This window comes from Prionailurus viverrinus, chromosome A1 (assembly GCF_022837055.1).
Source record: "Prionailurus viverrinus isolate Anna chromosome A1, UM_Priviv_1.0, whole genome shotgun sequence".
Taxonomy (NCBI): domain Eukaryota; kingdom Metazoa; phylum Chordata; class Mammalia; order Carnivora; family Felidae; genus Prionailurus; species Prionailurus viverrinus.
The window spans coordinates 191,542,504-191,563,116 of record NC_062561.1 but is presented as its reverse complement, the minus strand read 5'-3'; the positions used below and the strand labels follow the sequence as shown (position 1 = coordinate 191,563,116).

At 46.7% G+C, this 20,613-nt stretch overlaps 1 protein-coding gene and 1 non-coding gene across 8 annotated transcripts in view; both read left to right on the top strand.

The window, feature by feature from the left end:
- The window catches only part of CYFIP2 (cytoplasmic FMR1 interacting protein 2), a 130,182-nt gene that overhangs the window by 37,732 nt on the left and 71,837 nt on the right, over positions 1 to 20,613 (top strand). For all 7 annotated transcript variants that reach the window (XM_047853043.1, XM_047852957.1, XM_047853128.1 and 4 more), the window contains 10 exons: positions 2,235 to 2,339; positions 4,473 to 4,564; positions 6,390 to 6,507; positions 8,820 to 8,939; positions 9,483 to 9,608; positions 13,239 to 13,405; positions 14,078 to 14,225; positions 17,392 to 17,545; positions 18,510 to 18,666; positions 19,204 to 19,300. In XM_047853043.1, the coding sequence (XP_047708999.1) occupies positions 2,235 to 2,339; positions 4,473 to 4,564; positions 6,390 to 6,507; positions 8,820 to 8,939; positions 9,483 to 9,608; positions 13,239 to 13,405; positions 14,078 to 14,225; positions 17,392 to 17,545; positions 18,510 to 18,666; positions 19,204 to 19,300 (1,284 nt within the window). The remainder of the gene's footprint in view (positions 1 to 2,234; positions 2,340 to 4,472; positions 4,565 to 6,389; positions 6,508 to 8,819; positions 8,940 to 9,482; positions 9,609 to 13,238; positions 13,406 to 14,077; positions 14,226 to 17,391; positions 17,546 to 18,509; positions 18,667 to 19,203; positions 19,301 to 20,613) is intronic.
- LOC125147348 (U6 spliceosomal RNA) lies at positions 10,556 to 10,657 on the top strand. The gene has a single exon (XR_007145165.1). It is a non-coding gene; the product is annotated as a U6 spliceosomal RNA (small nuclear RNA).

Genomic DNA, 20,613 nt, shown 5'->3' with positions numbered 1-20,613 from the left:
TAATATGTCACATACATCTTTCCAGATGTGGTTATGGATATTTCTGCAGTGTAATTTTTAATGGCTGTTGCATGTCCCATGGTAGGTGGACATTGTTATTAAACAAATCCCCTGTCGTTAGATATTTGTTTGCTAAACGGCACGGAACACTCTTACAGCACAGCTTTTGTGTACGGACTCTTGCCAAGTCAGACGTCCTGGAGGAGAAATTGCCTACTCAAAAGAAAAGCAAAATCTTCAAGTTTTTGCTGTATTTCGCCAAAATGATCATATTTGTTCCGTCAGTTTGCAAGTTTCGTTTTTAATTTATCAAGTACTATCTATTTTAGAAAATCTGGAATGTATAGAAAAGCACAAAAAATGTATATCTCTCACAGTCTTTTCATCCAGAGGTACTACTTTTAGCGTTTTGATGTATTTCCTTCTAATTTTTTCTATGCTCGACATGTTTTCAACATCTGCAATATGCATAAGTTACGTGCGCGTATCATTTGCGTCCCATTTCATTAAATGTATCTGGAATATTGCGCAGCCACTAAATAATGTGCTCTGGATGTGCTTGCATTTCTTTAGCCATCAGTCCACCTCTGGCTGCTTGGGTTGTTCCTGATCTCTCTCGGCAGAGATAGCACTGAGATGAGCCACCTTCCCCATGTTCTTATACACGCTGCACGGTCCTTTTGATTCTGTCTTCCCCAGAGTCTCCCCTTCATTGTTCTCCTGCTGGCTTTATTTTTCCTCCTCTCCTCCAGGCCACCCTAGCTATTCTAATGCCAGCCCTGTGGGGGTTCCCTTCTCTCCATCCCCATAGCACCCTAATGAGGTTTGCAGGACAGTATGGCTCAGTGACTTGTTCACTCCAGCTTCCTCTTCATAATCAGAGGTCCAGCAACTCACCCAGAGCCTAGTGGCCTCTCACCCTCATAGCTCTTCCCCAGATAGCTGCTGCCACACCCTGGGGCACTAAATCCCAGTCTCCCCCCTCCCCCGAAAAGCCCTCCTAGATGCTGCCATCAGATTCTCAAGCCCTTGTTTTCTCTCGTTGGCTTTTTTTTTCAATGTTTATTTTATTTATTTATTTTGGGGGAGAGAGAGGGAGAGAGAGAATCCCAAGCAGGCTCCATGCTGTCAGCACAGAGCCCGATGAGGGGCTCAAACTCATAGATCGTGAGATCCTGACCCGAGCTGAAATCAAGAGCCACTTAACCAACTGAGCCACCCAGACACCCCATCACTGACTGACTTTTAATCACTTTTAGTTCCTCCACACCTCTGCTTCCCAGCCTTCTTGCCCTCAGCTCTCTGCCTTTTTCCCAGCTCAGATGCCACCAGGGGTGCCACTCCCCTGACAGGGAAAAGTCTGGCGCACACCCTGCAGAGCATGGGGACAGGATAGGACTAAGGGGGATGCGACCTTAATGGTCCTCCAGTCCAGTCCCTTACGTGTCAGGTGTGACTTCCCCACGGAAGCTGCTTTCAGCCTCTTCGTTCAGGCCCCCTTCAGCCTCACTGTGCATTTGACAAAAGGAGCAGAACATGTCAGCGTTCGAGAGCTATTAGAGGGACAGGCATATCCAGAGTCAACCTGCCAACCTGCTCATAGAGCACTGTCAGGCAGGGAAGTCGCCAGTGGCTCCCTGGCAATCTGTGCGTTGTTTTAGCTTCTTTGAGGAGAGAAGTGAATAGCTGAATGTTCATTCAACACTGAGGAGGTATTCACAAGTACCTGTGATGTGCCAGACCCCAGGGATACAGGAACAGACTGGCTCAGCTCTTTCCTTCAGGAAGGATCTGAATGTGTAAATGTTGTCAGATCTGGGTTCAGACCCTGTCTCTTGACTTATTAGCTATGTGACCTCAGCAAGCTGGCTAACCTCTCTGTGTCTCCAACGCCTCATCTGTAGAATAAGGTTGTTGTGTAAACTTGATTCATGATTGTTGTCAGAATTAAGGAGAATACCTGGTGAAGCCCTATGCACAGACTCTGGCCCACGGTAAGGACTCAACAAGTGGCCACCGTAATGAGATACTAAAGGGCAGTCTGAATTTCTTCGTAGAAATAAAATCTGGGGTTGAAATTAGATTTATGTCTCCTTTCTTTATGTGAAGACACGTGGGTTTTGAGATAGAATGTGTCACTACATAATGTACATATGTGCACGCCTCCTTTTTTTTTTTTTTAACTTTTCCAATGGTTGTGATGGGCTTCTGTGCTCTGCCCCTTCTCACTCTAGGTAATGGGTTTTGGTCTCTACCTGATGGATGGAAATGTCAGTAACATTTACAAACTGGATGCCAAGAAGAGAATCAACCTCAGCAAAATTGATAAGTTCTTTAAGGTCAGAACCTAAGGCTGGGGCTGGGACTGAAGGGTGGTCTTTCTGGGGAAAAGAATGAAATCGGCCAGCAAGCAGTGGGGCTTGTTGATTGAGACACAAGCTCTACAGAGTCCAAGAGGAGGAGGAGGATAGAGTGATCAGGCCTCCAGCTGCCAGGAGAAGGCACTCACTATGGAAGCCTGGCCGGTTAAAGTCAGACATGCTCCCAGTCTCAGGATTTGGCTGGGGTTCGCCTGGGGGGCCTTACAGTTCTTTCTGCATGTGGCTTTTTCTCTTTCCTGAAATCCCTTGCCATCTCAACAAAGAGGTGTATCCCAGAAGATAGTGCCTGCTTTCATTTTCTGTATATATTAGAGCTCACAGAGGCAGGAGGATTAAAGACTGGATTTTAAATTGATCCACATTTGCAAAATCACAGCCTCTTCTGGCCCCGGGGGGCTCCCTCAGCTTGCCCCTGCCTCTGGGCATAGTGCCTCATCATCGGCCATTATACACTCAGACCTTTGCAATGCCTCCAGGGTTTGATCTTCTGGCCCCAATTTTTTTTTTAAATAAAACCTTGGGGTTAAATTAAGCCTTTGGGGTTTTCATGAAGGGATTTCCTGCTTTGGGATTGAATTCCACAGTGTTGGTTCATTCTAGCATTGGGCACTTCAGGCGTGCAGTGGAGCCTCAGGGGTCAGATATGGAAAATCCTGGTTTACATTAAAAGCAGAACCCCTCAAAAGTGTGGCATGGGAGACACTAGCCTGGATCCCACTGACTCTTCTAAGTTAAGGGGGAAGTAAACCACCAATAGGCATCCTGTGGCTTTGCTTCTTTTCAAGGCTGGAACTTTCACTTTGCTCTGGAGCTGCACCAAACGAAGACAGGGCTCATCACGGAGACCATGCAGAACCCACCTCTGCCCTGAGTCAGCGTGAATGAGATAGGGGTGGGGTTGAGGCATACAGCTTTGCCATAGTCAGGCCTGGGTTTTAGTCTGGCCCTGCCACCTGATAGCTAGATGATTCTGAGAAAGTCACTAAGCCTTTCTGAAATGGAGTTCATCAGCCTGGAAAATATGAATGCCAAGGGTATCTACTTTCTAGGGTTCCCCTTGGGATTTGGTGGGAATTACATAGGTGAGTCACAGCCCTGGATTACAATCTTGGCTCCTTGACTTCAAGTTGGTTTGACTTTGTGTGAAAATCACTTCAGCTGTCTAAACCTCAGTTTTGTTGTCTTTGACATGGGAATGATAATAGTACCGACTTCACACAGTATTTGTGTGGATTGAGATACTGTTTTTTGTTGTTGTTTTGTTTAATTGACTAGGTTTTAGAGCAATTTGGGCTCACAGCAAGATTGAGCAGAAAGTGCAGAGTTTTCCTGTTTACCCCCTGACCCCCGCCATGTACAGCCTCCCCCAGTATCACAATCCCCACCAAAGATACATACTTTTACAGTCAGTGAACGTACCCTGACACATCATTATCACCAAAGTCCTTAGTTTACATTAGGAATCACTCATGGGGTTGTACATTCTGTGTGTTTTGACAAATGCAGCATGACACGTATCTACCACTGTCCTAAAGATCTTCTGGTCTTGAAGTGCTTGACTGCATAGAAGCTAACAGTAAATACCAGCCTCCTCTCCATTTGTCTTGGTCTTCAGTTAGGACTTGTCTGCCCTTTAGTGTTCAGTGTTATGGTTTCAGTTACTTCACATTGTAGAGTTTCTCAGGAAGGCCACACCTAGCCAGCGGCATCCAGGTATCCACTCCTGGCCCAGAGTTTACAGCAGCAAGAATCCACTAACCACTAACCCAGAGAAATTAGAGCAGAACGAACCCTGCCCTGGGAGGCAGGCCTTCTGGTCCTCATCTTTCGTCCATTCTTCTTGCTGTGTGACCTTGGACAAATCACTTTGCCTCTCTGGGCACACTTGCTGGAACACAGGTTGGTTGGAGGCAGGGGAGGACTTGAACGCTGTCTGGGACTCTTTCTGGTTCTGAGGTTACACAGTAGCATTATCAGAAGCAGAAACTAGGGGTCAGCCCAGAGGTGCACGGAAGCCTGCTTTCCCCTGTGGAGGGCGGCCACCCGGCTCTGCCCTCAGCATCTCACGCCTTGTGTTTGCTTCCTTTGCAGCAGCTGCAGGTGGTGCCCCTTTTCGGCGACATGCAGATAGAGCTGGCCAGATACATTAAGACCAGTGCTCACTATGAAGAGAACAAGTCCAAGTGAGTGCCTGCCATAATGTCTCTTGGCTCCCGCGAGGACGCCCAGCCCGGGCAGGGGGCCGAGGGGCCACTTCAGCCCCTCCCCCCTCCCCAGAGCCCTGGGCAGGTGGATTCCATCGGAACACTGGCACCCGGCCGGCCGGAAAGGAACAGCGGAGGGTGCTCTGAGCCCTTTTGTATCTGACCTTTGCTGCCAGGGTTCAAAAGTGCTCAGAGCACAGCCACGCCCCTTCTCTGTCCCAGCCGTGACCCGTGCCTCTCAGAGTGGGAAAGCAGGAGCCTTCCTTCCCTTGAGAAGGGGGTACTGGCTGGCCCTCAGTGGTCGGGTGGAGCAGGATGGTGGTCTTTTTCATCACCTTGGTTCTCTCCTCAGATTTGAGTCCATGCAGTAAGTATGTCATTGAGTATATGGTTTGGATAGTTCCCCCTACGAAATGGGTTGACAGCCTCAGCTTAGATTGTTTTATAAACCACCATTCTAGGTGACCTGTGCTGGGATCTGGGGTGTCAATGACTCCTGGAAGGTGGGGGACATCCAGCTACAGCCTTGGCCACTCTGGGGCTGTTAGGAAGGTTTCTTCTGTCTGCATCTTTCCCAAAGCTGAATGAATATGACCATTCATACAGAGAGGGGCTGACTGTCCTTTAGTCAAAAGTGAGGGCTTGTGTCTGAAAAATATATAAATGGAGTATCCCTGAACCCCACCAGCCTTGAGCCACTGTGAAGGAGTCTCATCAAGGAAGCCGGTTAGTCTCTTCATAACCTGCTGGCTGCTAGTATGTGAGGAGGTTTTCTAGGAAAATCATGGAATTGAGAAGGCTGCACTCATTTCCTCATGTTTCCTACATGGATTCTCGACCACCTGAAGTTGGCTGGGAGTGGTGACGTGGCCACAGTGGGGTGTCGGAGGTTTGAGAGGTCGTGTCCCCATCCCTGTACAAATAACCCAAAATATGAGTCATGTCGAAGTGTAAATGTGGGGAAATCTGTCACCAGTCCAAGTATTCTTATCAGGGCCACTTCAGAGATCCTTTTGAGATATTACATTTTCCCCAAAATGTTTATCTGCCTCGTTTGGTGCCTGTGCTTAGTCTGCCTCCTGGGTCACCCAGCACCAGATGACAGAACAGGGTGGAGGGGGCTGTCTTTTTTCTCTTGGAGAAGGAGAGTAAAGACTTCCATTCATTGGTTTTCTCTCCATTTTAGGATGGTTTTCCCAATGGTATCTTTCCAAAGAGTTGAGGAGAAAGAAGAGAGGCAAGGAGAACAAGAAGAGGGGGGGAGAGGGAGAGGGGGGGGAGTGAGGGGGAGGGGCAGAGCATGCCAGCAATACCCCTCTCAGAGCGATCATGTTGTCCCTTTCGTGGAGTCCTTCCGTGTTGCCAGGTCACTGCCGAAAAAGAAGGCAGTCCCTTTAGGTTTCCCCAGGCCCACCCCCAGTGGCCCTTCCACACAGCTTCAACCCCAAGATGTCAGTGCTGACAGTCAGTAGGCAGGTTTGGGGACACCCCCCACCTTGCCTTTTCTTTGCTCAGTTTCCAGTTCTATGTAACCCTAGAGAGGCTCCTCACTCATATAACTGGTAAGTACCGTGGACACCAGGTATCTGGAAAAGCCTGTGATTAGGTCTTAGAGGAGGAAGAAGACTATTCCACTCAGCCTGTGGCAGGCTCTCTTGCTGGTGGCTGGGAGGCCTCTTGGGTCCACCCAGGGAGGCCAGACACATTTGGCTGAACACCAGGTGTAACCAGTCAGTGGAAGGAGCCTGTCCCACTGAGGCACCTAAGGCCAGAACCTGCTCCAACCCTGTGATTTTCTGCCCAGGTGGACATGTACCCAGAGCAGCATCAGCCCCCAGTACAACATCTGCGAGCAGATGGTTCAGATCCGGGATGACCACATCCGCTTCATCTCTGAACTCGCTCGCTACAGCAACAGTGAGGTGAGCTCACTCTGGCTGCTGGGATGGAGGCCTGTGGGGGCTCAGGGTGTGAAGGAGTAAGGACCAGCCAGGAAGGGAGTGATCACAGGGATGATGGGGAGCAGGGGTGAGGGGATACATTTCGGAGGCAAAAGGGCACAGTGGCCAAGAACATGGAGTTTAGAGCCAGGTAGAACTGGACTTGATTCTGGTTCTGCTACTGACCTTAGCAAGTTATGCACAATCTCTATGCCTCAGTTTCCTCATCTGTAAAATGGGGGTTGTGGTATCTGGGAAGGTTCGTTGAGAGGATTAAACAGTATATTGCATGGAAAACACATCATGCCCAGCAGATAACAGTGGCCCAGTAATGGTTTATCTGCACATGATCCAAACCATCTCCCCCCTGGATGGCAAGAGAACACTCATGCTCAAAGCTCTATCTAAATATTTTTAAACTACACAATAATAAATTATCATTGTAACACCAGAAAATGCAATTAAGGACAGAAGAAGAGTATAAAAATCTCTTATAATCCCACCAATTACATGTTCACTGGTGTTAAATTTTCTTTTCTTTTTTTTTTAAATATGGAAATACAGTCAATGCACATACCTCAGAAAAAATGCAGATATGCAAAAGAGGAAAAATCCATCACGTAAAATTCTACCAACCATAACCAACTATGGTTAATATTGGGGTTTATATATTCTCCTGGACTCTTCCTATATATACCCTTATAATAGATTTATATGTTGGTTTGAGAAACACAGGTCTTCTGATTTGAACCTGGATGACTCTGCACTATCCCACATTTGCTCACTGGTTCCATCATGTGGTTGGCGGCCAAAGTGCACATGCTTTCCAAACCCAAACTCTGAAAATGTCTTTGATCAGAGGACAACATATTTGAAATGAGGGCAGCCAGACAAGTGCACACAATGTGATCATTAGACAGCTGGCCCATATTCTTCTGAGGGCTCCGGGAAGGCATGGACCAAGGTCAAGCCCAAATCTTTGGCTTTCTTAACCATATGTGCCAATCATCTGAACTTAAGCTCTGGGAATAATTTCAGTCCTGGGGCCTCCTTCATCCTTGTCAAGTTTTGGTGTGATCTAAGAGTGAATCTGGCTTCAAGTTATTTTTTAAGCTATGTTTTATACATGTGTATATACCGACAATTGTCATTCACAATAGTTATATTCTGTAAAGTGGGCACAAACACTGGATCAGCAAAATACTGAATGAAGCATTGCTCCTAGACAAAGTACAGAGTTAACTTCCTGTGAAACTCTGGTCACCTCATTTTCATAGACTGATCAACGTGTATAACCTTGTTTTCGATATGTGTCTATTTAAAGACACCTTATGTAATTAATATGTATTGTTGATTCATTAACAGTAACTCATATCCAACAGCACTATAACTCATGTCCCAACAAAACTTATCTAAAACATGAGTTTTTTCCATAAAGCACATCATAGCCTTCTTACAGTTAGAATCACTAGGCAGAACATTAGCATTAAATTTGGAGGCATTTTTAATAGTGAAATCATCAGCAGAAATGCAAAAATGTGGAAAACATGGCATTAAATAAACCATGAGAAGGACACTTGTATATTGTATGATTACTGAAACCAGAAGGCAGAGACTGGCCATTTTTGACCTCAGCTGGGAACACGACTTTCTGATTTTTCACCACTGGGCACATATCTGCAAATGACCGTTAAGGGTACTGCAAGTATTGACTTTGAGATTACAAATAAATTTTAGTGAGTAGGCAAACACAAATACAGAATCCACAAATAATGAGGACTGACTATGTATATATGTATATGAACATAGATACCTGTATCCACGTATATCTATGCATATACATGGGCATACATCCATGTGTCATTATGGAATATGTCACACTCAAATAGATGTTTGTCTTCAGTGCTTTTCAATTGGCGAGTCATGTCTAGTGAGTTGTGAAATTAATTTAGTGGTTTATGATTAGCATTTTTGTGTGAAATAGGATAGAAAGAGAAATTCTCATGTGTTCAGGGTAAAGTTGCTTCATGCAAAGTTGTTGCTTCATATATATGGTTAAGCTCACCTTGCAGGTACGTGTCCCCGAGTTGCTATGTGGTGACTCTGGCATCACACAACCTGAGGTTAAAGCCTCAACCATTTACAAGCCACATGGCCTTCAACAAAGAACTTGTCTGAAAATGAAGGGGGTATAATAATAGCACTTCCCTTGTGTTATTCTTGGGGGAATCAGTGAAATCATGTATAAAAGTGCCAGCACATACATGGTGAGGGTGACGGCCCGTGTTCCCCAGGTGGTGACAGGCTCCGGGCTGGACAGCCAGAAGTCAGACGAGGAATACCGTGAGCTCTTCGACCTGGCCTTGCGGGGCCTGCAGCTTTTATCCAAGTGGAGCGCCCATGTCATGGAGGTGGTAGGTGTCCCTGAGGGCAGACGGCTTGCCCTCCCCTGTCCCCTGCAGACTGACCTCTGTTCACATGGACTCCTGGCTGCCTCTGCCTCTCCCTGAGCACTCTTTTTTTTTAACAGGCTTACTGAAATGGAATTTGCGTACAATAGAGTTCACTCATTTAAAATGTAAAATTCATTGGTTTTTAATATATTCACAGAACTGTGCAGCCACAGTCATTTTCAGAACATTTTTATCAGTTCCAAAAGAAACCCTGTGCAATCCCCTCCCTCATTCCTTATCCACACAGCCCCAAGCAATCTGTCTTCTGTCTCTGTAGATTTCGCTATTCTGGATGTTTCCCATAAGTAGAATCGTATACTCTGTGGTTATTTGTGTCTGGCTTCTCTTACTTCACATCTTCAAGAACCACGACCCACGTTATAGCATGAGTCAGAACTTCATTCCTCTTATGACTGAATTACATTCCCCTCTGCATGCTCACACCACGTCTGACTTTTCCATTCACCTGCTGATGGACGTTTGGGTTTTTCCTCTCCCCACCAGTACTCTTGGAAGCTGGTTCACCCCACAGACAAGTTCTGCAACAAGGACTGCCCAGGCACAGCGGAGGAGTACGAGAGAGCCACGCGCTACAACTACACCAGCGAGGAGAAGTTTGCCTTTGTCGAGGTGGGTGCTGACTCCGCACGCATCCCGCCCTCGGCCCCCCCCCACCCCCCGCAAGGCTGCTGCTTGGTGTCGACCCTGGTAGCCATGGCAGCCTCCTTGTGTGCTTTTGCTTCCCTGACCCCCTCCTCCTGCCTGAATCCGTCTCTGGCATAAGCTACCATTCAAAAATGATTAGAAACTCATTCTCCGGGAACTTGGGTGGCTCAGTCGGTTGAGCATTTGACTCTTGATTTTGGCTCAGGTCATGATCTCAGGGTCATAAGATTGAGCCCTGCGTCAAGCTCTATGCTGAGACTGGAGTCTGCTTGAGAGATTCTCTCTCTGTCTCTCCCTTTGCCCCTTTCCCCTGCTCATGCTCTCTCTCTCTCTCTCAAATAAAAAATAAAATAAATGAAAAAAGAAGGAACTTTTTCTGTTCCTAACGATCCAAAGGAAGGCATTCACTCCACTAGAAAAATGGGCTAAAGGAAGTCAACAGAAGAGACAGGGACAAGTGGCCAAAAGAGATAAGAAAAATGCCCAGACTGATGAGTGATCAAAGAACTATAGGTAGAAACTGAGATACGATGAAATGGCAGATGTTGGACCCCCAGGATTTAGTGTCTAATTTTATCTTTTCTTTCTTACTGTACATCATCTATTTTTGTTCTGCTTTGTGGGCTATTTCCTTAAGATCAGCTTTGTCCTGTGTATTTTTTATCATGCCTGTTACATTTTTAATGTCCGAAAGCTCCATCTTGTTCTCTGAATGTTCCTTTTATAAACGTCCCTGTTCTTGTGTCAGAGTATACAGTACCTTCATGAGGACAGTATAGCTCTTTTTATCATCTTTATTGAGGCATAATTTATATGCAGTAAACTGGATCTATTTAAAGTATATAACTCAAAGACTTTTGACAGTTGTATACACACCTCTGAACCACAAAGGTAAGATACAGAACATTTCTGTCCTGGCTTCGACAGCACCCGTACTAGAATTAGAACAGTACAGAGAAGGTTAGCATGGCCCCTGCACAAGCACGACACACAAATTCTCCCCTTAAAGACTTGGTGCCATTTGCAGTCTATCCTCCCGCCATCCTTGTGCCCAGTCACTTTTTTTTTTGTCACCACAGATTTGTATTTTCTATCATTTTTCATAGTTTGTAATTTTTTGTGTTTGGGTCTGCTACTCACCATCATAATTTTGAGTTCTATCCACATCGTGTTGTGTATCAGTAGTAGTTCCTTTTTATTGTTGAGTGTTATTCCATTGTGTGGATATACTATGATTTGTTTTCCCGTTCAACTGTTGATAAACGTTGGGCCATTTCCAGCCTTTTGGCCAATATGAAAAACGTTGCTTTAAAGATTTGAATATAGGGGCACCTGGGTAACTCAGTCGGTTGAGCGTCCGACTTCGACTCAGGTCATGATCTCGCGGTCCGTGAGTTCGAGCCCCACGTCGGGCTCTGTGCTGACAGCTCAGAGCCTGGAGGCTGCTTCGGATTCCGTGTCTCCCTCTCCCTCTCTGCCCCTCCCCTGCTCATGCTCTGTCTCTCTCTCTCAAAAATGAATAAACTTAAAAAAAAAAAAAAGATTTGAGTATAAGGTGTGTAGATATAGGTTTTTATTTCTCTCGGAATGGCCGTATTGTAGGTTTATGCTTAACGTTTTAAGCAATTGCCACACAGTTTAACAAAGTGGAAGTGCCATTCCATATCGTCACCAACAGTCCATGAGAGTTCTGTTACTCTACACCCTCACAGTCCTTGATGTTGTCAATTTGATTTATTTTAGTCATTCTAATAGCTGGTTAGTGAAATCTCATTGAGGTTTTAGTTTGTATTTCCCTGAAGACTGATGATAATGAGCATCTTTTCACGTGTTTATTGGCCATTCTTATATCCTCCTTTGTGAAATGTTGTCTTCTGAAATTTTTTGCCCATTTTTTAAACTGGGTTTCTGTCTTCTTCTTGAATTCTGGGAATTCTTTATATGTTTGGGACTACAAGTCCCTAGTCTTATATATGTTGTAAATATTTTTTCTCATTGGGGACTTTGCCTTTTCACTGTTTTAGGGATACCTTTTGAAGAGCACCTCTTTTTACATTTTGATAAAGTGTAACTTATCAATTATGTTATGGTTTGTGATTTTTGTGTTCTAGCTAAGAAATCTCTGCCTAGCCCGAAGTTGCAAATATTTTCTCCTAAGTCTAAAAGATCTGCACACTCATCTGTGTTTGGAATTATTCTGAAATATCTTCACTCTCTATCCCTTCTTTTGCCTCACTATTTTAATCCTAATTACATCTCTAGCCGAGAGCCCAGATTTTTTTATGGCATCATGTTCCTTTAAGGCTTCGGTCCCATTGTTTCTCTACACCAAAGCTTCTTTCCAGCAAAACCATCATACGTATTGATTCTAATGAAAATCCTCACCTCCTAAACTTTGTTTTCACCATTTCCCCTAATGTCAGATGTTCTATTTATTCCTTTGAGGTTTAGAGGAAGGAAAAAGATCTTAGCTTCTTAGCTCATTCATTACTTTATTCACTCCTTTTCAACAAAACTTTTCTGACAGCCCACCTCAGGCCCAGGCAGTGGGCACAGGGTGTGGACAGCACTGCTGGGCCCTGTTCCTGCAGCACTTACAGCCTGGTGCAGAGGGAGGAGGTCTAACACATCATGAGTGTTAGACTCATCATGGGTGTGATAAGTGCAGTGGTTGGTAAGAGGCTGATTTGGCATGTGCTATTCCCTCCCCTCCCCTCAATCTAGGTATTAGTGCTTGTGGCTGATAGGGGCCAAAAGATCAGGTTTGTTGCTGGGGAAGCTGGACTAGGGATGTGACTTCCAACCAATGCCACCCGAGACTTCTTGTTCCTCCTCCGTGCCATTTAACTTACCCACTGGGAAACAGACAGAGCAACTGTAGAAATACATGCGTCTCTTCCTCAGGATGGGGAGGGAATGGTTATTACCAGGACAAGACAGGAACCCAGGCAGACAGATCTCAGAAGAGATCTCCAAGGCAGGCCAGCATACACTCATCACAAAACCCGCCCCCACCTCTGCAGATAGATAAGTGAGTTAAAGGTCTAGGGAGGAGGTAAACAGAAGGGCAGAGGCTTTCCCTCACCTGAGACTTCTACAGAGATATTGTGTCCTGGAGGAAGTCCTATGGACTCCACAGCAACCGGCCAAGTTCTTTCGAAAGCAAAGATGGTAAAAATTCTATAGAAAATTTTATGGTCAGAAGAGTTCTACTTGATACAGTCTGTGGGTGCATGGTATGTAGAGGGGCCTCTAGAAGTCAGAGTGGTCCACAGAATGTGGTCTGTGAATAAGCTGCCATTTGTCACCAGTCAGCAGGAAGATAAGGACCTTGTGCCAGAACAAAAGTCAGCTACATCGTGAAGCACACCGTTCCATTTAGCTGACATCTTTGCTGTGTAGCAGGACTTTGTTGATGAAGAAAGCAGAGCACTGATTTCCCATGCAGCACATGTTTCTGACCTAGTTGTGAACGGGCACTTTGAGTAGCACTAGCCCCTTGCTTCCAGACCCTCCCTGCAATGTGGTGAAGGGTACTGGACAGATAAGTGAGCTGAAGCACAGTGAGCCTGATCTTGATCTGTGCCTGGCCAGGTGATTGCCATGATCAAAGGCCTGCAGGTACTCATGGGCAGGATGGAGAGCGTCTTCAACCAGGCCATCAGGAACACCATCTACGCGGCCCTGCAAGACTTTGCCCAGGTGACACTGCGTGAGCCCCTGAGGCAGGCGGTGCGGAAGAAGAAGAATGTCCTTATCAGGTGGGTCTTCAGATGGCCCTTTTCAAGAGCACATCTAAAATCAGGGGGTGCTAGGTGTAGACGACAGAGCATGTTCCTGTCTCAGTCAGCTTCCAGAGCAGCCTCTGAACACACACACAGCTTACTAGCAAGTTCCAGCAAATTCTAGGAGGCCTTCTTAGGAGTTGGACGTTTGAAATGAAGCCTCAGTCTCTGGGTTTGTAGCCCATATCCACCATTAGCTGTGTGCACTGTCAAATAACCTACTTTCTCTGAACCCCAATTTTCCTCATTTGTAAAATGTGGACGATAACTTACTTCATTGGCTGTTGATAGACTGAAATAATCAGTGTGTAGACCTAAGCACACAGCAGCATGGAGTAAGTATGCAACAAGTATAAGTTATCATTAAACTTTTGAACATGCAGAGATGTAACTGGACTAGTGAAACGCCCCTGTAATGAGAAAAAAAAAAAAAATTAGGCAGTGGCCCTCAGAGTCACCTGGGCGCTTGTTAAAGTGCAGACTTCTGGACTGTAGCTCAAGCCTGAGAAGCCAGCCCTTCACCCCGGGTGGTTAGATACAGGAATTCTAAGACAAGTGCTCCTGGGCCATCTCAGACTCTAGAAACAGGCTTGCAGGGCTTCCTCCCACCAGTAAAACCTACTCTGAATATTGGTTCTTCCTTCCCAGTGTCCTCCAGGCAATTCGAAAAACCATCTGTGACTGGGAAGGGGGCCGAGAGCCGCCTAATGACCCGTGCTTGAGAGGGGAGAAGGACCCCAAAGGTGGATTTGACATCAAGGTGCCCCGGCGTGCTGTGGGGCCCTCCAGCACACAGGTAAGTGGCTCTGGGAACAGGCCAGCTCTGTTGACTCAGAGGCCAGCCAGGCCATGGTAGGTCATCCTGGCTGGACTGTGGGGTGGTGGGGCTGGGTGGTCCTCAGGCAAGAGGGGCAGGGTCCAGCAGCTGTTCGAGTCTTATTCTGCCATCTTGTTTTAATATAGGAGGGAGGACTACCAGCTTAAGATTCAGGAGACCTGGATTCTAGTCCCAGATACCTGTGTGACCTCGGGCATGTTACACAGTCTCCTTGTGCCTCAGTTGTCTAATCTGGCAAATGGAGGTAATACCAGGACTGGCTATCTCCTAGCCCTGTGAAGTTTAGGTTCCAAAGTGTAGGAGGAATTTAAAGTAGAATTTATACGCATCTATCCTGTCCCTCTGTAGTGAACCCTGGCCCCTTCCCCTGAAGTGACATCCTAGCTTGGGAATTTATAAGTTCTGCCTCTGACTTGCTGTGTGATCTTAGGCAAGCACCTTGACCTGTCTGTACTCTAATTATCTTCTCTATTAAATGAAAATTTTGAATGAGATCATGTTACTGACAAGTATTATCCCCTCAAATGCACTAGTATCAAAAGCCCTTGACCCCTTAGAGAGAGTCTAGTAATCAGAGATACTCAGAGTTGTTAACCAAAGCTTCTGAACAAGAGGTCACCTGGGATTTATCCAAAGTAGTCATATAGTTGTTAAAAACAAAACAAAAAAAAAGTAAAGAATCTGGGCATCTTGGTCAAATCCTTGCCACTTACTTAAGGATAAGCAATTCCTGGTAGGCTTTTTGAGGAATTGGAAAAAAGCATAAGGGTCCATTGAACTTTCAGGGGTCTTGCAGGAACTCCCACTTCACATGACCTTTCAGCCTCTCTCAGCTCTGAAACCCTGAATCTGAATCATCTGAGATGAGCCATGTGAGGCCCACCGCCTCCCCTTCTATGTGTGTGTGTCTGTGTCTGGGCAGGGGCCGGGAACGAAGGATGGGCCAAGACGGGTTCTCAGCCATGTCACTGTAACTTCCTTGGCTTCACAGCCCACGGGCCAGTTTGCACTAATCTTGCTGGTTGTGGAAATCCCAGGGAAGCTTCTACAAATACTTCTATGTAATGTCAAGGACCACAGACCTTTCCAGCCTAGGACACACCTCATGGGTGTTTCCATAAGTCCCAGGACATGAGTGAGGGAGACCCGGACAAGGCCAAAGAGAAACTGGAAAGGAGGAAGAGGGCCACACAGGCAGGGAGGGAGGGACAGAGAGGAGGAATACTTATGTAGGTGGTCTGAGAGGGGAGTGTGACCACGAGTTAACCCCCAGCACCACCAAATCATACGAGGCGGCACAGATGCATTTTCAGTAGACTCCTGAAGTCAGAGCTGGAAGAGCCCTTAGAGACAAGCTAGTCCCAGTGCCCTCCCTATTTTACAGATGGGGAAACTGAGGTCCGGAGAGGGGAAGTGACTTGTCTAAGTCACAAGATGAGTCACAGGCGGAGGTGGGACGAGAACCCAGGTCTCCTGACTCCTGCCCCGGGGCTCTGTTAGGGCCTTCAGAGCACAGGAGACAGGGGCATCTAGCAGAGCTGGGCTGCTGACTGATCTGATGAGTTAAATAGAAGCAGGTGGGAAGAGTTCCCCCTCTTTTATCGATGAAATGGATTTTCAAATAGAATTTGATGTAGATCAGTCAGTTCCACATGGATGGTACTTGATGAATCCTTTCCTTGATGACTCCAAAGGCCATCATTAGAATAGTGCTTCTCGGTTCTTAGGGATGATCAGGCCTGCCCAGCAATGGGGTTGCAGAGGGTGGACTGTCCAGTAAACTGGCCACCACGGGGAGCTCTTGCACCACCAAGGGAAGTGCTGTGGCAGGGGCGTGTGCCCCTCCTCTCCGAGGCTGCGTGCCCGGCCCAATGCCAGGGGCATGGTGGGTACGGTCCTAGAGGAGATCCAGAGGCAGCCAGCACAGACATGGTGGCAGAGGGAGGTTGGAGCTTCTGAGAGGTGGTCGGCAAGTGGCCCCTATAGCAGTCGCGGCGGCTTTCCCACCGTATACAATACCTCTTGCTTTTCTCTCTCTCTCTCTCTCTCTCTTCTCTCTCTCCCTCTTCCCTGTCTCTCCTGCCCTCCCACCCCCTCCTCCTTTCTCCTATCTATGTCTTAGGCCTGCCAGTGGTCCCCGCGGGCTTTGTTTCACCCCACTGGTGGCACACAGGGCCGAAGAGGCTGCCGATCCCTGGTATTACACCGCCTGGCTGGGTTGGTTGGGGTATACTTCTCCAGGAGGCAGCAGGAATGGACTAGCCTGGCTCCTCAAGGCCCCTTCCAGCCCTAACATTCAAAGGCATATGATGTGGAAAGATCTAGATTAGCACTTGCACCCTTTGCACTTAAGGCCCTCTGTAAGCGGGAGTTGATTGTCTAGTAGACCTCCTGTGTAAGTACCAATCTTCACCCGCTTTCCTCCCAGGATTTTGGTAGGCTGTGCAATGCAGCTGGCACCACCAGAGGGCGCCATCGCTCAGTCATGGATTCAGAGTGCTAAGGGTCAGAAGCTTGAGGTGGTTGGGTGGGAGGCTTGTTCTGATCATATTCTATTTCGCAGTTCCTCAAAATGTTAGAGCTGAAAGGGACTGATTTGAGAAAGCATCTGGTGCAACCCCTTCGTGTTAGCAGATAAGAAAACTGAGGCCCAGAGCGGGACTTCGCTGCCCAAGGTCACACAGCAAGACAGTAGCAGTGCCTGGCCTTAGACCCGAGTCCACGGCTCCACCCATGGCACCACCATAGCCAACCAGTAAAGCAGAGAGTGACTCCAGAGTGACGTGAACTGAAGTTCTCCTCTGATGCCCATGCCCTTGGCCGAGCAGAGCAGGCAAAAACCTGGGCCTTGAATGACTTGGTATTACCGGGTCTACCTACCCAGGGATGCCGCAGACCCCAGGCAGGACTTCCTCCCGGGCTGGGCAGTCTCCCTCTTGCAGGTTTATATGTTCCAAATTCACTTCTCCAACCCTAAACTGGTGCTTCCTTAAGACAGTGCTTTTTAAGAGCAGACATCTGCAGGAAAAAAAAAAAAAGAAAAATATAAATACAGCACAAAGAAACCTTTACCCCAGGGTGGAGAGCCAGCCCTTGACCTTCTCATCTTTCTTTCTCTTTCAAGCTGTACATGGTGCGGACCATGCTTGAATCACTCATTGCAGACAAAAGTGGCTCCAAGAAGACCCTGAGAAGCAGCCTTGATGGACCCATCGTCCTCGCCATAGAGGACTTCCATAAACAATCCTTCTTCTTCACGCACCTGCTCAACATCAGTGGTGAGTCGCAGTGGGGAGAGGATGGGGGTCCCAGGTTCCAGACCAACTAAGGCCTTCAGACCAAAAGTCGCAAAGAAACGTGATCATTGACCAAAAGGGACACATTTTGCCCCTGAAGAAGAAAATACAAACTTTTCTGGTGGGCTTGGAAAGGCCAGGCCAGTCCAGCTATTCTGACTCAGCTAAATTTGTCTGGTAGACATTTGCAGTATATTTGTCATGAAGTTCTTAGAAGAAGGAATTAAAACTGCCAACATACCTGCAGACGTGGCCAGGCACTTGACTATCTTGTTGCTCCTAACAAAGGCAGCTTTCAGGCTGTACCACAACCCTGTGTTCCACAACCCTGTTCTCCTGTCAGCAGGATGCCTATGCAGGTAGGACAGGGCAGGGTGGAAGGAGAGCAGCATCCAGGGATGTGGGAGTGGTAATGCATCTGTTGGTGCTGAGAAGAGTGATCTTAACCAACAATCCAAGCTTCTCCATTAGAGCACAGCCTAGGAGCCTTCAAGGCTTCTCAGTATATGGAAGTTAGAATTACCATGTATAAGGATGCAAGGAGCAGTTAAAAGTAGGCACCTGGGGACCTGGCTTGACACCGTGTTTGTATAGCAAGCATGCTTTTCACACTCGGATCGTGGCTTTTCAGGACGGCTTTGCAGGGGGATGATGGAAACTGGGGAGGCATCTAAAGCTCTAAAACATTGCTGCTCTCTTCCCCCCAAGGGCTGCTACTGAGAAGCTTAACAAATGGTGTTTTCTAAATAGATGTTAGACTGGCTTTCGGGTATAAGAGAGCAGGATCTACAGACCAAGTCATGTTTTATGAGTACCTGCTGCATACTAGTACAGTGGCAAGAATAGCAATGAAAGCAGTAAGAACTAAGTTAATAAAAACGGCAAGAAGAAAGATCTTTTGGTGCTTCCCGTGTAGAACCCACGACTCTTTCTGCTATGCTTTCAGAAGCCCTGCAGCAGTGTTGTGATCTGTCTCAGCTCTGGTTCCGAGAATTCTTCCTGGAGTTAACCATGGGCCGGCGAATCCAGTTTCCAATTGAGATGTCCATGCCCTGGATTCTAACAGACCATATCCTGGAAACCAAAGAACCTTCCATGATGGAGTAAGAGGCAGGATTGGGTCAGCAAGGAGGTTCCCTGGGTTCAGATGGTAGTTTTGCTAGTGAGCTATGTTCTTTCCACAACTTTCCAGATTAGGCAGTGTGCCCCACCAGGGAGAATGCGTATGCCAAGGATCACGTGACACCAGATTTCACTCAGCCTTGCAGATAGGTTCAGGGTTCTACCAGCCCAGCTGTCCTTCCTGTGCTTTGTCAGTCTCAGAACAGCCATGCTTGAAAGGTAGTCATCTCTGGGCATCAGGAAGCTGATATCCTTAACTACCATCTGATTTCTTTTGGTCCCAGACTAATTTTTTCAGACCTTGGATTTATTAACCTCATGGTGTTTTGATTTCTGTGGAAAGACTGTAAAGTAAGTCATCCCTAAAGCAGGCTGGAAACATCAGAATGCTGGAAGGCTCTCTTCTAACCCAGAGCCTGTTCATCTTTTCACCCAACCCTTCATATGTCCCAAGCCGCATCAGTCAGACTGCCTTGAGAGAGATTAGTAAGCTGCTGGCCTCTGTTCTTCTCCCTCAGGTACGTCCTCTACCCTTTGGACCTGTACAATGACAGCGCCTACTATGCTCTGACCAAGTTTAAAAAGCAGTTCCTGTATGATGAGATTGAAGCTGAGGCAAGTGACGTGCTTCCCCTTTCGTTCCTATAATCTTATTCCAAGCGTCTGGACTTTTTAAATCTGGAGCTGTTGGCACAAAGTGGGCTGTCTTCATCTGTTCAGGCTTCTGTACCAAAATACCACAGACTGAGTGGCTTATCAACAACAGACATGTATTTCTCACTGTTGTGGAGGCAGGAAGTCCAGATCAGGGGTCCAGTACCACCCAGTGGGGGCGCCCTCCTGGGTCACAGACTTCTTGTGGTATCCTTGCTAGTGGAAAGGGTGAGCGAACTCTCTGGGGTCTCTTTTATAAGAGCACTAATCCCATTTCTGAGGGTTCCACCCTCATGATCTAATCACCTCCCGAAGTGAGGTGATTCCTAATACCATCACCTTTGGGGGTTAGGGTCACAACATAAGAATTTGGTGGGAGCATACGCTTTCAGACCATAGCAGTAGGGGATCAATGACTTGTTCTGGAGAGTGATCTCTTTTTATGACTTTTTTTTTTAATTTTTTTTTTAACATTTATTTATTTTTTTTGAGACAGAGAGAGACAGAGCATGAACAGGGGAGGGTCAGAGAGAGGGAGACACAGAATCGGAAACAGGCTCCAGGATCTGAGCAGTCAGCACAGAGCCCAACGCGGGGCTCAAACTCACGGACAGTGAGATCGTGACCTGAGCCGAAGTCGGCCGCTCAACCGACTGAGCCACCCAGGCGCCCCATGACTTTTTTTTTTTTAATTGCAGGACAGTTGACACCCAATGTGACATTAGTTTCAGGTGTACAACACAGTGATTCTAAAACTTGACATGTTATGTTATGTTTACCACAAGCGTAGCTACCGTCTGTCACTATGCAGCACTATTATAATCTCATTCACCGTATGGAGATTGATCTTTACAAACATCGTGACCATCGAAAAGGAACCAGACCAGGATGATGGTCTTTCTTTTTCAAATATATTAAGGAATGGCAGATGATAGTAATGCATGGGTAAAATCAATTTTCTGTTGGGTCTGGTCTGGTTGGGTTATTTGGCTAATAATAATAACAACAGCAATACCACCTATCAATTATTATATATCTGCCTTTTGCCAAGGGCAGGGATAAGCACTGTAGAGAGAGACTTATCAAATAAACTTTGTAGCAGTTTAAAGAAGTGTGTGCTACTATCTATTTTACAAATAATAAATCTTAGACTTACAGTGGTCAGTTATTACACCAAGGTCACACAGCTTACAGAGTCACTTTCTAGTACTAGTAGGACTGAAGTAACCATCCTCTCAACCATTAAGGCTGTTTATTAGAGAGTCATTCGATAG